General features: G+C 37.1%; 1 protein-coding gene across 13 annotated transcripts in view; it reads right to left on the reverse strand.

Moving 5' to 3' along the window:
• Positions 1 to 9,723, reverse strand: part of rhbdl3 (rhomboid, veinlet-like 3 (Drosophila)) — a 78,009-nt gene extending 68,286 nt beyond the window's left edge. For 4 of the 13 annotated variants that reach the window (XM_087255585.1, XM_087255577.1, XM_087255583.1 and 1 more), the window contains exons 1-2: positions 9,625 to 9,723; positions 8,934 to 9,351 (exon numbers count right to left, since the gene is read on the reverse strand). In XM_087255585.1, the coding sequence (XP_087111711.1) occupies positions 8,934 to 9,029 (96 nt within the window). In that variant the 5' untranslated portion in view covers positions 9,030 to 9,351; positions 9,625 to 9,723. 13 annotated transcript variants of the gene reach the window in all.
• Positions 9,724 to 16,516: the final 6,793 nt, after the last annotated feature.

Genomic DNA, 16,516 nt, shown 5'->3' on the forward strand with positions numbered 1-16,516 from the left:
CTTATCAAGCATATGTTTTACAGAGCGGATGCCCATCCAGCTGCAACCAAACACTGGGAAACACTCATACACTCTTGTATTCACACACATACACTTCAGACAATTTAGCTTATTCAATTCAGTGCCTGTCTTTCGACTGAGGGAAACCAGGGCAACCAAAGGAACAAGGGGAGAACATGCAAACTACACAAAGAAATGCCAACTGACCCAGCTAGGGCTCGAACCAGCAATCTTCTTGCTGTGAGGCGATCATGCTACCCACCGGACCATCATGCTGCCATATCAAAACTCTAAATCAGTAAAAATTGTAGAGTTCCATGAGCCATTAGAAACCTAACACAGTTCAAAACTACTACGGATATAATGATTTTAACAGAGTCAACATAAAAAAGGACAGAAAACATTGCACTGAAGCATGCTGGGATTTGATATATACTGATGCAGCTTGTGAAATCTTATGGAAACTTCCTTCTCTGTACCTAAAAAAAATGTTGATTTGGTGAGTAAATTAAAAGTTCCAATTGTTAAAATACTGTAAGACCAGAATCTGGGCCTCGCTAATACTTGTGATTTGAGAAATTCCAATGACATATTTATCTAAGCTAATATATAAACTGTTAGCTACAGAAAATGTTTTCAAAATGCCGTTCTGTAATATTGATTTGTTTCTGCGGATTTTCATGTGATATGGAATATATCTTAATAAATAAACTGTTTTGGATGAACGAAATCACATTTGTGTTTTATATTCACCGTTATCAGGTGTGTCAAAAATAATTGCTTTTTAAAAGCAAAACTCCTCAAGACAAGTCATGGGACATAGACAAGTCAAAGAAAACCTGAGGAATTAACATGCGTAAAAGGCTGGTGTTAGATTAAATGATAATAAGCAGGCCTGGTAAGATCTACTCAATTGAAAATCTAATTTACAATGACTGGAAGTGGGGGGTTAGACCAGTTAGACAAGATGTCATGCAAAAGAACCCAAACAAAAAAGATTTGCTGTATATTCTTTCACACTGTGCATGCTGGAACATGTGTGCGCACACGTTCCAGTTAAACATGTATGTAGAAAATACTGTGAATTATAATATAATGAAAACTGGATTGGATTTAAACTTGTGACTACTGGTTCACTAGTCATTTTAATGATTCATAAAAAGAACCAACATGAATTGGACAAGTAGTACTGTACATTATATGTCTGTTTTTAAGATTAGCAGTGAGGAGGAAAACTACTGTGAACAGACACAGATGTGCTTCATTTAAACACAGTTGTGTGGCACCCCCCCGATAGTGTCGATCTGTTCCTCACTGGCATAAACAGCCCTGAGAGAGAAGCAGCCATCTGCCATTAGAGTTTTCACCTAAACCTATATAAAGCCAGATGCCAAGAGTATTATAAATGTGGAGTATTCGGATGCAAAAACGAACACTGTAGTCTCCATAGACTACCATCTTCTTAGACTTTTCTTTTAGCAATTTCAGTTTTGTGCAGGTGTGTGTAAATCCACCTCTTTTAAAAAGAGCACAATGTTATTTGAATTTAAAGTGACAATCATCAAAATGGCACAATTTGGATCAAAGACTAAACAGGGCAATTTCAAAGAGTTATAAAACATTACGTGTGGGGTATTTTGAGCTGGAAGTTTATAAACCCACTCTAGGGACATCAGAGACTTATTTTACATCTTATTAAAAGGGGCATAATAGGTTTCCTTTAAGATATTTTCATTTTGCAGGAGTATAATAACCCTACCACCCGCACCTGCAATTATCCATCAAATTTTGTCTTGTGCCCAAGTGGAAACCTCCCACTTTCCCTCGTGAAACAAATAAGTAACTGAAACTGCAACTTGTCGAAATTCTGCTAGTCCTGGCTCCATAATAGGGCAAATTTCTATTGACACCATTGTTAAAATGGCCAACTTTACAGCAGACAAAAAGGTGTTTACAGCCTAGTACAAAGATCAATTTTGGTTTATATAGCTAATACGCTTCATGGCAACTGTGAGGAAGGTAAATTTTTTTTATAACTCATCTGTTTTGTTTATTCATTCATTAATTTTCTTATCGGCTTAGTCCCTTTATTAATTTGGGGTTGCCACAGCGGAATGAACCGCCAACTTATCCAACATGTTTTTACACAGCAGATGCCCTTCCAGCCGCAAGCCATCTCTATGAAACATCCATACACACATTCACACACACAAACACTCATACACTACGGACAATTTAGCCTACCCAATTCACCTGTACTGCATGTCTTTGGACTGTGGGGGAAACTGGAGCACCGGCAGGAAACCCACGCGAACCCAGAGAGAACATGCAAACTCCACACAGAAACCCCAACTGAGCCGAGGCTCGAACCAGCGACCTTCTTGCTGTGAGGCGACAGCACTACCTACTGTGCCACTGCTTCGCCCCCGTTTTGTTTATATTAATTATATTAAGTCTACATAATTAAGGGCGTGGCCACTTAAGTGCGAGCTAGGTCTCTAGAGCACGGTCTATACCTTGTATTTTCTTTAGAACTTGACTGCACTCCAGAATCTGACAGATTGATTAGCTGTAGCTGTAACTGTCATCTGAAACGTTGTCATACAGTGTTATGCCTGGATTTCATAACTAGCCTCGCATTTACAAACACAGACTATATTTAAAGTATTTGGGAGTAATTCGCATTTTCTCTAGAAAAAACCTCATAAGACCAATGTTTAGTGGCTTAATGTATTATAACAGTGTTTTTAAAAGACTGAAGACTTTATTGATATAGTGATCAAATAAGCACATGTAGTGAGAACACAAACGAGTTGCAGATAATGAAGTATTAAACGTTTCTCCTAAAGAAAATCCCATACTGTATAAGCAAAATGCTAGTAGGCGTCTGTAGCTCCGATCACGTTCTACCTATTTGCCCTTGTTTGGTATCCCTCGCTGATGACACCTGAACAAAATGGCTAAGGTTGGCCATGCCTACTGATAGCTTCTTTTGCTTTCTTCAGAAATCTAATGGTGATGTCACAGATACTGCGTCCATATCTTTTACAGTCTATGCTTGCACCTCACTTTGTGTGTTGGGTGTGTATTCCTGTAGGGGCCGGGGGCATGTTGGCTCAGTGGTCAGCACTGTCGCCTCACAGCAAGAAGATCACAGGTTTAAGTCCCAGCTGAGCCAGGAGACATGTGGGACTGTTTGGATTTTACATATAGTTCATGTGGCTTCCCTCTGGTTTTCCCCACAGTCCAATGATATGCGCTATAAGTGAATTGAAGGAACTAAATTGGCTGTAGTGTGTGAGTGTGTCTGTAAATGAGAGAGTGTATGAGTGTTCTTCAGCACTAGGGGTTCATGAGTCAGTGTGCCCTCAGTGCTGTGTAGCAGCATAAAACTGTCACGTATAAAAGAATGTTCAGGGGGATCCAAGTGCGAGTTAACAAAAATAATATTTATTGACACTGTCAAACAAAAAGCAAGGAATGAATGTGGTGCTAGTGCTAGGAGAGATCGGGCAGGAATCAGGCAGGAAACAGGGTCCAGAAATTAGTCCTTAGATCCTAAGCACACAGACAGACTAGCACACCATAAGCACACATAACGAACTGACAAAGACACACAGAAAACGTGGCCCATATATAGGCCCGAATATGAGCCTCAGCTGGCAGACTCATCAAGCCAGCTGAGTGCCGTCATCACACGTGATCAAAACAGATACACGTGGAGAACAAAAACAAACCAACATGATCAAACAGACACTCCGGAAGAGCTCACAAACCTGCAACCGCGACAAAAACATGCAAGAATAATTGTGGCAACCCTTGATAAATCAGGGACAAAAGGAAAGTGGGTAAATTAAGCATAATGTATATCTAAGGATTTACCCTGCAACTATTATCTTTGACCACTAGACTGTCACCACCCCACTGATAAGCAGATGCTTTGTATATGTGAGTGTGTGTGAGAGAGAGCTGTGTTGGCCAGACAGCAGGTGGGCAGTGAGCTCAGTTTTCAGAAAAAGTAATGAGAAAAGTAGAGAATGAAAGCCAGCATTTTGGAGTAGCTCATGCCTCTTTATCTGTATGTATCCTTGTCATTTGCGCTCTCTCTCTTTATCCTGGATTCCCATTCAAAGGTTTAGAGTTGGCACAGTTCCCTCTTTATTTATTATATTTCTGTATACAATCACTAAATTATATTTCTGTATGTAATATCATAACAAACCCATAAGATTTGTTTTCAGAACATTATTATTATTGCATATAAGCATTGATGAACTAAACATTAACATAAGCACAGCCACACCTGCTTGCCACAGAAGAGCAAAGCTCATTAGTTCCTGCCAAAGCTCAGATCTGAATATAAACATTGTTTGCTGATCCTGAACTTTTCTGAACACCTTGGAGATGAACTGGAATGCTGGTGTTCAGCCAGAGCCCATTGCCAAAATGCATAACATTACTGAGGTTTCTGAAAAAAACGGTCCCAAAAAAATCACTCCCAAAATTAAATTGGCTATAATAAAGAGAGGACCAACTTCATTCTCAAGAGACAAAATATTTCTTTGCTCTTGACTTGACAAACCTTTTACAGTAGCTAACGGAATAACAGGATATTACAACACTCAACGTTTACCCTTTAGAGTAGGGGTCTCAAACTCAAATTGGCAGGGGGCGATTTCAGTGACTGACAATTTATAGGAGGGCTGTTTTAACAGTGAAGCACAAAAAAAGTGGAAACCTGAGGTAACCTATGTATCTTAGGATAACAGACATGATGTTTTTATTTCAAGCATTACCTGTCACCAGCGATAATGCATATCAGCACGTTTATTGTGTCACTTATCAGCTGTTGAAATACATCTTTGGCTGTTGTTTGCATGGCCGAGCATTATTCTTCCACAGAGACTCTAGTTTTGTGTTTCTTGTTGTACATTTTAAAGAGGTAGTTAAAACTGCTCTAAAATATCCTACAAATAATAGGCATAATAATTATTATTCTTTCCCAACTAATTGTATTGTCCCAATAGCATAGGAACAGCAGAAAGCATTTGGTTATCTTAAGTGAGTTCACTGCCAGTTGTTCTTCTCAATTTCTTTCTTTTTTCTGTAAAACTACAACAAAGAGGGAAAAGTAAGTACATATTCACATTTACTTTAACATGTACATATAAACTAGCAGTGCAATTGAACTAATGTATAAATTTAATAAGCATTTACGGAAAATCTAATAAATGAGACCATTTGAATGGCATATTAGCAAAGTTATCATATTTGTTACACCACCAGCAACATGTGCGCCATAAAGAAGTGTTTGTACAACAAAATCCAAGTGGTATAAAACTGATAATAATCAAACTACCCCTGAATATTTACAAAAATAAAGCTTTAGTAAAAATAGAGCACTTACGGACATATAAGTGTAAATTAGCCCCAGAGTTAAAAAACGTGTGTTACTCTCGACCGTACACTGAGAGAAAATGAAAGTAAAACTAATCTGAACGCAGTACTTTAAATGTCGACTAGGTGGCGAGTCAAACCCCAAATGGCTAGACGCGACACCACAACAATGATAGATGTTCAAAAATATATGCTTTAACAGGTCAAATTTTGTTATATTTTTGACATCAGTTGCAGGCCAGAGGGAGGAGGAGAGCGGGCTGTAAATGGCCATCAGGCCAGCAGTTTGAGACCCCTGCTTTAGAGAGTACTACTGAACTGATATTTTTTTAGCAACTGCCTTGTTTTTAACACTCCAGGATATTTTCACGCTTCGCACGTGGGAGATTCCTCTTATTATCACAGTCTCTTTAAAGAAGCAATGTGTCAAAGAAAGATTGGGCTGGGAAGAAAGATTATAGAAAGAATGAGAAACAAGGAAAGTATGCTGAAAAAGGAAAGAAAGAGAGAATGGACAATGACTCACAACGTGTGGCTGAAAACAGAAACAAGGCCACATGTAGAGATATTTGGCAAACTTTCATCACGGAGTGTCACGGAGACACAAAGAACTCATGAGCACACACAATGTATGTGATTGTTATGTGTTAATTGGGCACTGGGACACATGGGGTTGCGTATATGCACATGGTCCCAGTCATCTTTTCTTATCCTCTTTTATCGACATACTTTCCCCTCAGGGTGTAGAATGAGACATAAGGAGCAGGTGGTGAGCAACAGCCCACTACTAGACCACCTCTTCAAAACAATACCACTGAAAAAGCCTACACATTTAATGTTATATGTTAAATGTTAGTAAAAAAATATGCTAAAACTTAAACTGAATGTATTGTTCTTAAACACCTAACTGTGTATTAGTTTCGAGATAAAAATTTACTATATTTACAAGCATTTCAGGTAGTACTAGCATTTTAAGGGTCACCACCATGGAGTTGATTGCCAGTTATGGACTATATATATATATATATATATATATATATATATACAGTCTGCTAAAAAAAAACAAGTTTGAAACCAAGTTAAATAATTATATTTTTGTAGCAATGAACATTTAGAATATTTTTACAATTTACAATATGAAAATACATTAAATATATTGAATAAAATAAATGAAACATGCAACAGTTCATGTAAAGGTAATTATCAGGTACATTACAAGTACAAAATGTACTCATACAACAAAAAAATGAAAACATTGTTAACCGTTTGCTGTAAAGTTAAAATTAAAAGTCTTAGGCATGCTGCTAATATTTTGCAGCTCACAAATGGTAGTCATACTAAAGCTAAGCAGGATTTAACTTTAGTTTTTATCTACTTTATACTACAAGTGCACATTCAGATATTTAAGCAGTTTTGTTGGGGGACTTTGGACATTGTAAAGCTAAATATCTCTGGAATGGGGTATTACAGGCAAAAACTCACTAAAACTATTAGTACCCCCACTAAAAAATTCTTAAGACCCTTGTAAGCTACAACAAATCCAAAGAAGGAAAATAATTCCAGCACAAAGAAACCAGGTACGCAGCCTAAATACATTTGCAACAAAGTCAGAAATATTATCCAACTAATCCAAGTTGTCCTCCAAAAATCAATGAAGGATTCTGCTTTTATTTACTTATGTCATTTTTCCTGGCAAGATTTTCATCCAGTTACACCAATAGGCTTCAAGTGTAGACTCTTTCACTTAAACGATTTCTTTAAAAACAATGGTGGAAGGATTGATGATAGGAACCACTACCTGAGATGCACAATAGGTTTACACTTTTGCAGTGTTTATTATAAATAATTTGTATCTGTGCTCACAAGAGATTGATGTAAATAACAAATGACAATGATCCAATTTATTCCTGATGGACAAAATCAAGTACAGGCCAAGAATTTACTCATTTACTCAACAGTACCAGCATTACCAAACTCTACTACTGATACAAACTCTACTATGTATTCTGAATTAAAAATGAATTATACATTTGTGAATAAGCTAATTAAGACTATTTTTGATTTATTTTTTGATAGCAAAAAACAAACAATCATTCATTTTTTTATTATATGATTAAAATGTCTTGTTAATTATAACTTTTTTCCCCTGTACTTTACTTTGTAGGCCTTAAAATTCAACAGGGGAAAGAATGTTCTGTGTTTCTGACCGAGAACTGTTATTTATCTGCAATGAGTCATAAAACAGATGCACATGTTTATGGATTTGTTTTTTTTGGGATGTTGTCAGTTAACAAGTTGTCAGACACAAGCACGCCATTTGCTATCACTTGTGCCACAGGGTGAAAAAGCAATCAACTGATGCTGACAGTTTTCGCTTAGCCATTAGCTGTGAATATATGAATTTGCATATGAAAATGTATTCATATGTAACTTTTTTACTCAAACTATCCACCATTTAACAGCCCAACTCCTCCTCTCCCCCTCTTTTATTAGTTTGTTACATGCAATCAGTGAAGTCTGATTGTGGTCTTTAGATCCCACAATGCCTCCAATTTACAACTTTGCAGGACAGTGACCCCAACACTGCATGAAACCCCCGACAGCAGACCACTTGAAGGACTCAAAATGTTGCAGAGTGAGAGGCTCACTTGTAAAGGAACCCCCTTCCTCCCCCTTCAAGGCTAGAGGGGGTCTGCCACGAGCCTTCTGCACCTTAAAGCTTTTGCTCTCTGTTCATATCTGCCCCTCTGTTAACCCTAAAATCACTCTTTCCCATCATGTCATTTGCATCTCTCCCTTCATCCTTCACGTCACTGCTTTTATCCCTGGGGAGTGTGTGTGGGGGGTCAGGGTTAAGCAGGTGCAGAGCCAGCAAGAGAGACTGAGAGTGAAAGAAACAAGGGGCAGAGGGGGTACCGCTCTCCGTCTGTCACCCAGCTCTGTTTCTTTCCAGCAAACCATTAACTAACTCTGCATCATCCCCCATTGCAATAATGGTGGACCTGACTATCAACTGTAACCATGACATTTTCAGTATGAAACTCCACTATTGATACTGAATAAAGCTGTGCATTTGTGCAAACGGGCATGCACCCCTTCTAACTCTAACTCAAATGTCATTTGCTATGCCTGAAGTATATTTTGTAATGAAGCAAAGATATTGGTCTCTGAAAAAAAGTATTGGTGGTCAATCACTACTTCCGAATGCTTCTGTGATTCTGCAACCAACACATGGCTTTTTACATCATTTTCTAAAACCCTATTAATCAGTTATTGGCATGTTAGTAGATAATGACCTGCACATGTGCAGAAACACAAGCAAACACTGAAATGTGCAACAAGAGCAAAGTCCTACCTTGTCAAAAAGACACTTCCATTGCTGAGAGAAGGATTTGAGGAAGACACAGAAAGAGGGAGAAGTAAGGAAAGAGCAGAGATATAATTGAGAAAAAGATGATGCATCAGAGATAAAATCCATCTCTGTTCTTATTCTGTTGCTCTCAACAACATAAATCACACATCTGCACATCACTTACGTCCTCTGGAGCTACAGGAAGGACATCAGTGCTCTCCAGCACCTCGATCTCTTCTCCCTCTGCATGAGCAGCAACCGCTGGAGATGAGTTTACCATATTCCTTCTGCCTCTTTCAGTCCATCTAAATAACGATTATCTCCTTTCATAAAGTTCTGCCATGATGTTTTGTTCTCATAAATCCCTTACATATTTCCACATTTGGTTTTGAAAACTCAGAACGTCATGTAAACCTACGCATTTTTCCAGCTCTGTCACATCTTATTGTAAATGAGTTTATCCCAAACTAAGTTCCTCGCTTCCATATTTCATTGAAGTCTGACACTGGAAATCCACAGCATGTCACACACAAGTTGGCGTTAGGTTTTTAAAGCAGCCTACCGTTCCAAGTGGCGTACTGTCTACATCTTTAAACAGTCACCTGCAACAGAAATGGGATTTATTATTTAAAATCGTTTACAGTACCTTGAGTTTTCTATTAAACTATTAAGCTATCAAGCCCTATATCCAGTGTCGTTCCTGGCGTGATTCTCTTAACAGTAATGTCCGGTATTTAACCAAACAGAATGCGATAAAACGATAGGGCAAAATGATCTGGTTATTTATAAATGCGTATTTTTGTGTCTGTAGAACTAACGTTAAGCCACGCAACACATTACATAAGTGCGAATTAATTTGTGGTGCGTCATTCTACCTTGCTGTTGTTTCGCATCCACAGCGCGTGCCAGCAGCGCCCGAGAGGAGCGACTCCTGTCAGCATCCACAGAGCGCTTTGCCAAAGTTCACTGTGACCGAGCGGAGCGCAGCGCAGACAGCATTGGGAGGTAAGTAAAAGGCACCCGCCCCTTTTTACTGATCCTCGTCATGTGGCCGCATTACAAGCATATCTCAAATTATGGCAAGTAAATAAAAATGATGTCAGTTCGTGTAATTTGTCAACTGGGTTTGTTTTCTGGATTGATAGCATCTATTTACATATAGGACAATTTAAGACGAGTTTGCTGTGTGATTCTCAAAAGACGAGAATATGTCGTTGCCGCCATATTAAAAGACACCATCAGGAGCACACTGACAACGCATCCTGTAACCAACAAAAAAATAAATAGATAAATACTAATAAAGGTGTTAACAGACTGACCAACATACGCATTTGAGACTTCTAAAACAAAAATACAACATAACATTGAACGGTGGACTATAGGCTACATAATAGCTATTATTGTCACACCGCCAAAACTTTATGTGGAGTTTGAATTATGTGTCCTGCACAAGTGAATGTTAATTACAGCATTGTTGATATAGAGCAGTGTTTCTCAACCACGTTCCTGGATGACCACTAACTTTGCACACTCTCAGAAACCGTGGTACAAATAATGTTCCTTGAGGATTTTGTTCCTTGAGGAAAATTGAACTTTACATGGTACAGAAACGACCTCTGATGATGCTGTTCTGTACATTTTATGGCACAACTGAATTTAACAATTGTCCCCATATGAAAGGTGCAAAAGTGTTGAACAACTTTATTACAATACCTATGAAAATAAATGACTGGAAGGGCAAAGTAATTTTATGAATAATTCTATATTAAAACAAGAATCATCGTTTAAATATGTTTAAAAGCTTATAAACATTAAGAACAATAATTCAATATTACAAAACAAGCAGTGAAACAAACCTATAGGTCTTGTAAACTAAACATTTAAGGCATTTTATATAAATATTTGGTAAGCATTTTTGACACTGTTAAGGTATAAAGTGTCTTATTGTCACTGTAGTGGTGCTTTTATGGATCAGATTTGTACCTTTGATGAAGGTCTGAGTGTGATTGCATAGGCATAATATGGTACAAGAATACAACCTTTTTGTGTCTTTCCACCACGGATTCAAATCTCAAGTTGAACTGTTTGACAGCTGAGTGATTAAAAAATATCACTTGAGAACTAGGCCTATTGTCTTAAAGTGATGGCAAAACTGGATCTTGCTCACAGATGCATCTATTCAGCAGTAAATGTCTTTACAGCTGATGTTCTTTGTCGCCATCTCATGGCAGCACAGTGCAACACTCAATTGTTTGTAATATAAATACTTTTATTAAAGTAATAAGTTTAAAATTAAGTGAACAACGACAGAAAACATGAAGATGCTCATTTAAAAGAATATTGGCCGCATTGTAAAATAAAATCAGATGTAATAAAATTTTTATAAATTTACAAAACCGAATTTTTCACTAAATCAAATAGTTTTGCTTTGAAACCAATAATTATTGTAATAAGTTATACTAAAAACAAATTATATTTCTTGTTTAACCACTATAGAGATATACATCAAATTACAGAAGAACTGTCTGGAGTAAAGTTGCTCTCAGCGTAGCGGTGAAATTTGTGTAAGTACTAAATGGCCACTGCCACAATAAATAACAATAAATTTAAGGTCACTCTTATTATCATTTTGGGAAATTACATGATTAAAATAAAGTCAACCGCACAATCATAAATATTGCTTGTCAATTAATGATTTGCCATAAAATATTTAATTAAACAATACTTAACTATTCTCAGTGATGGGTTGCAGCTAAAAGGGCATTCGTTGCGTAAAACATATGCTGGATAAGTTGCCCATTTATTCTTCTGTGGCGATCCCAGATTAATAAAGGGACTAAGCCGAAAATGAATGAATCAATACTTAGCTATTAGTTCATTAATAATTAGTGTACAATTGATAATGGGAGTGGACCACAATCTGGCCATACCATTGACTAGGCACACAGATTTCTGAACCCATTATTCAATCTTTATTATCTTTACTTCTCTTATCTAATTATGTAAATGTGATTGAATATATATAAATATTTATTTCGTTTTTATATAAAAAAAACTGATATTTTATTTATTTTTTAATATTTTATTATTTTATACAAAATAAACAGACAATATTTTCCAGTAGAAAATTATTTGCCCTGCAATGTGCCTTTTCCATACTAGGTGAAAAACAATGTGTGAGAAGAGAATATCACAGTTTTTCTCAGTTGTTTTGGCTAAATTCTCGATTGAAATTTGTATGTTTTAAAACAATAAGTTTAGATCTCTGAATGATTAGCTGATTGTTTACTTTAGAGTAGCATTTCTTATTGATTTAAGCATATTGCAAATGCTTTGGCACATATGTGCAGACAGTAAGTAAATTTGTCTGTAGTTTGGACAAAAAATAATTACATATGACTTGTTGATAAAAACTGAGTCAATTCTCATTTAAACTGTCAAACACTTCACATCTTCGCCATCATTTTCCATCAATAAAGCCATCACACTCAAAGCAATTTATTCAATAATCAAACATGAGTATAAGCACGTTTACACAACAAATATCTGATATTGACATTGATTGAAATATCTGCTAAATTGTTAAATGATCTATAGTTGCAATACAATTTGTGTCATCTATTTATCAGTCAAGTTTGGTAGCATATTTAGAGCTTTACAGTTTAAATGGGCAGATAATTACTCTGTGGCGACCCCGGATTACAGTTTCTCTCATTTGGTTTGGCTCATTTCTTGAAACAGCAATTGCATTCTCAACACTCTAAGATTGTTTTGCAAAACATTCTTACAGTTTAGCACAACACTATAGCTCACTTGCAAAAGCCCATATCTTTCCCAAAACTTTTCGCTCGTGTGTCAAAACTAAATTTCTTTTTAATTTAGACTGTCAGCACCCCAAAAATCTTTTGCCCCTTTGGCATTGCGTAAGCACTGTCAAAATGTTTAGTTGTTTTGTCACTATCGCAGAGGACCATTAAAATATCCCTCATGTCCACCTTTCAGTTTTAGCCCTGTTTCTTTTTAATCTTTTGACAAAATGCAATTGTGTATAAAACTAAATAAAATAAATGTATAAAATTTATAAAAAGGATTTCAGTTTAAGAGTAGCCTCTTAGATTTGACTTCACACATTGCACTTATACCGCCAAGGAAATTGTAACCATTATCAATCACACACATAAAGTAATTTCCATACATCAGAACAAAGCCCCCTCATCCTCTACACCTGCACTGTGGAGAGCATCCTGACTGGCTGTATCACAACCTGGTATGGAAACAGTACCAGCAGCAATCGCAAAGGCCTACATAGGATTGTGCGAAGTGCTGGACGCGTAGTAGGTGGTGAGCTTCCCTCCAGGACATCTACACCAGGTGGTGCATGAGGAAAGCCAAGAGAATCATCAGCGACTCCAGCCACTCAAGCCATAGACTTTTCTCTCTGCTACCCTCAGGCAAATGGTTCCGCAGCATCCAGTCACGCACCAGCTGACTGAAGGAAAGTATATTCCTTCAGACTATCAGGCTGATGAACACTTAACACACCCCACACAAACTCTTCTATACCCTCACTGCACACCATCAATATGTAACATGCACTGCACTTTAACCAATCCATACTTAAATCAATACTGCCTACAATTATGTGGACACCTTTTCATTGTAAATATTGCTATCAACATTGCCAATTTTACATTGTCCTGTTTTTTTGGGAGTATGCTGTTGTATGTTGTTGTATTTTGCACTGTCTGTATTTTGCACTGTCTGGAGCCAGCACCTTAGCTTTTCACTCATCACAGCACTTGTGCTGCTGTGACAATAAAAGTGATTTGATTTGATAAAACAAAATATACTGTAATATAAAACACAAACAATACCATGAATAACTTTTTGTGTTCTTGACTAATTTTGACAATTGAACAGACTATTGTGCATGTAATGACATATACAAGAAAATGACGCTGACATATTTTGGAGAGAACATTCATTAAACTGAAAATCAACAATCAGTTTAGATCAACTAGATCTATTCACTTGGAAATTGTGCTAAATGTCGGCTACCTGTACTTAATCATTTGCAAAGATGTACTTAGACATTTGCAATTTGATAAAATGAATGAGAAAATCAAGTCTGTTGTGAACAATTGCCGAGTGGTTTGGAAGTTTGTCCATGTTGTTTTGAGAATGTAATTCCTGTAATTCCATGTAATGAGCCAAACCAATAGAGAAAAACTAATAAAGGGACTAAGCCGAAAAGAAAATGAATAAATGAATGAATAAAGTTTAAATGAAAATCGACTTATCAGTTATAATCAACAAGCCATATGCAATTTTTTTTTCTCCAAACTACAGAAAATTGTGCTTACTGTTTGCACACATGCTCCAAAGCATTTGCAATTTGCTTAAAACTATAATAAAAATGCCATACTGATGTAAACTATAATCTAACTGTTCAGATATCTAAAGTTATTGTTTTAAAAATAACAAATTTCAATTGAGAAAAACTGTAATTAATAAGAGTATAGTCTGTAAATGTAAATGCTTTTCCCATCGTTTCTGTTGGTGTTGGTCCTGAGGATGTATTGCCATGGTAACCTATAGGCCTTAGTTATTTATAGCATAAAACACCCACACACACATTTTGAGCCTTAAGAGATTCTCTATAAACTGCCAAGCTTATTAAAAGAAATAATAATCAGAGATAGCTCAGAGAGAAAAAAGTGTGGGATTCATTTGTATTCTCTGATAAATAAAGAAAAGATGCATTAGTAGACCTAAATAACTTAGCACTATTTACACCTGTTTAATCGAATAGTGGTAATGAATATTAACTAACACCTAAATGTTTATACAATAAACATTAGGAATTGCAAAGACCCGAAGTAGACCGGTAATGATATCCTCATTTAAGAATAGAAATAAATATAGTTCAATGCTGCCCTCTAGTGTATGATATGTATAATTTAAACAAACTTTGAATTATACTTTAGAGTGCCGGTGTCCAGAAGTTTTGCTTGAACCCTAATCCTGGGGTCGGGTCGGAAACCTTTTTTCAGCAAAGAGCCATTTCTGAATATTATTGGCAAATGCATTTTTTAAAGAGACATTGGGAATATATAAGCATCACACGTCGAGCAAATCCATGTATTAAGAAAGGACAGTGCGGTGCTAATGTGAACATGTGCTCTATACTGACACTAAGGAGAAGAAACTGTTAAATACACGATTCTCGTAGCTTGATAATATTATTGCAGTTGCCCTACCCTAGCATTCAGAGTTTAAACAAAACATCATGATGATACTCAAAGATTAAAGATAATCCACATATTTTAAGGAGGATAGACAGTGGTTTCCAACAGTGACTCACTTTAATGTTTTACATGCGTTTTCTCCAAATGTATCCAGAAAATATTTATTTGATATATTCATTCATTTTCTTTTCGGCTTAGTCCTTTTGTTAATCTGGGGTTGCCACAGTAGAATGAACCACCAACTTATCCAGCATGTTTTACACAGCGAATGCCCTTCCAGCTGCAACCCATCACTGGGAAACTTCCATACACACCCACTCACACACATACACTATGGTCAATTTTAGCATACGCAATTCACCTATACCACGTCTTTGGACTTGTGGGAGAAACCCACACGAACACCGGGAGAACATGTAAACTTCACACAAAAATGCCAAATGACCCAGCTGAGACTCGAACCGGAGACCTTCTTGCTATGAGGCGACATCACTACCCACTGCACCACCGCGTCGCCCCGCATTTTATATATTATTTTATTATTTATTTAGCATGTTCACTTGCTGACTGTTTCATCCATTTTGTCATTACAGTTAGCCTACTCAGCGTCTCCCACTATGGTTGCAAATGGCAATCGTGTCAAGTATGAAAGCCTCCACAGCTCGCGGCAGCATGTGCACAGTGGAATAGGTGTAGACGTTAATAACAATGATGGTTGGGTTCAGGTTTGGGAAATGTGTAGATGTTAATAATGATGTTGGTTGTGTTAGGGGTTGTGGCATGGATAGACACTAATAACTGTGATGGTCGTTGGGTTTAGGTTTTGAGTCAAGTCTAGATGCTAATAACTGATGGGTACAGTGCCATCTTGCTGACAATATAGTTTTGACATGTGGGTCTCTATAACTTCAAATTACACCTCTACAAGTTACGCCCCCTTCATGTTACGTCCTTGTCTTGCAGTCCACAGACGATCACACTAGCTTGAATATGCAAAATTCTATTGCACAGCTCTGCGGAATTAACATGAATATAAACATAAAGGTGCTCTCAGCAGCAAGTGTATCTGTCTACGTACAGTAATGTGTGTGAAATATGAAGGGGTGTACCTTGTAGTAAGTTAAAGGCATAACTTACAATTATCAAGATCCCATTGAATCATGTGAGATGTCACAACAAGATGTTGTTGGCAAGATGGTGGAAAAACTTACCAGAGAACATTCATTGATTATTTTTCTTTTTGGCTTAGTCCCTTTATTAATCTGGGGTCGCCAAAGCGAAATGAACACGCCAACTTATCCAGCATATGCTGTACGCAGGGGAAACCCTTCCAGCCATAACCAATCACTGGGAAACATCCATACACACTCATACACTACGGACAATTTAGCTTACCCAATTCACCTATAGGGGATGTCTTTGGACTTATCAGGGTAACCGGAGCACCCGGAGGAAACCCACACGAACATGGGGAGAACATGCAAAACTCCAACACAGACATGCCAACTGACCCAGCTGA

This window comes from Danio rerio, chromosome 6 (assembly GCF_052040795.2).
Source record: "Danio rerio strain M-AB ecotype USA chromosome 6, GRCz13ab, whole genome shotgun sequence".
Taxonomy (NCBI): domain Eukaryota; kingdom Metazoa; phylum Chordata; class Actinopteri; order Cypriniformes; family Danionidae; genus Danio; species Danio rerio.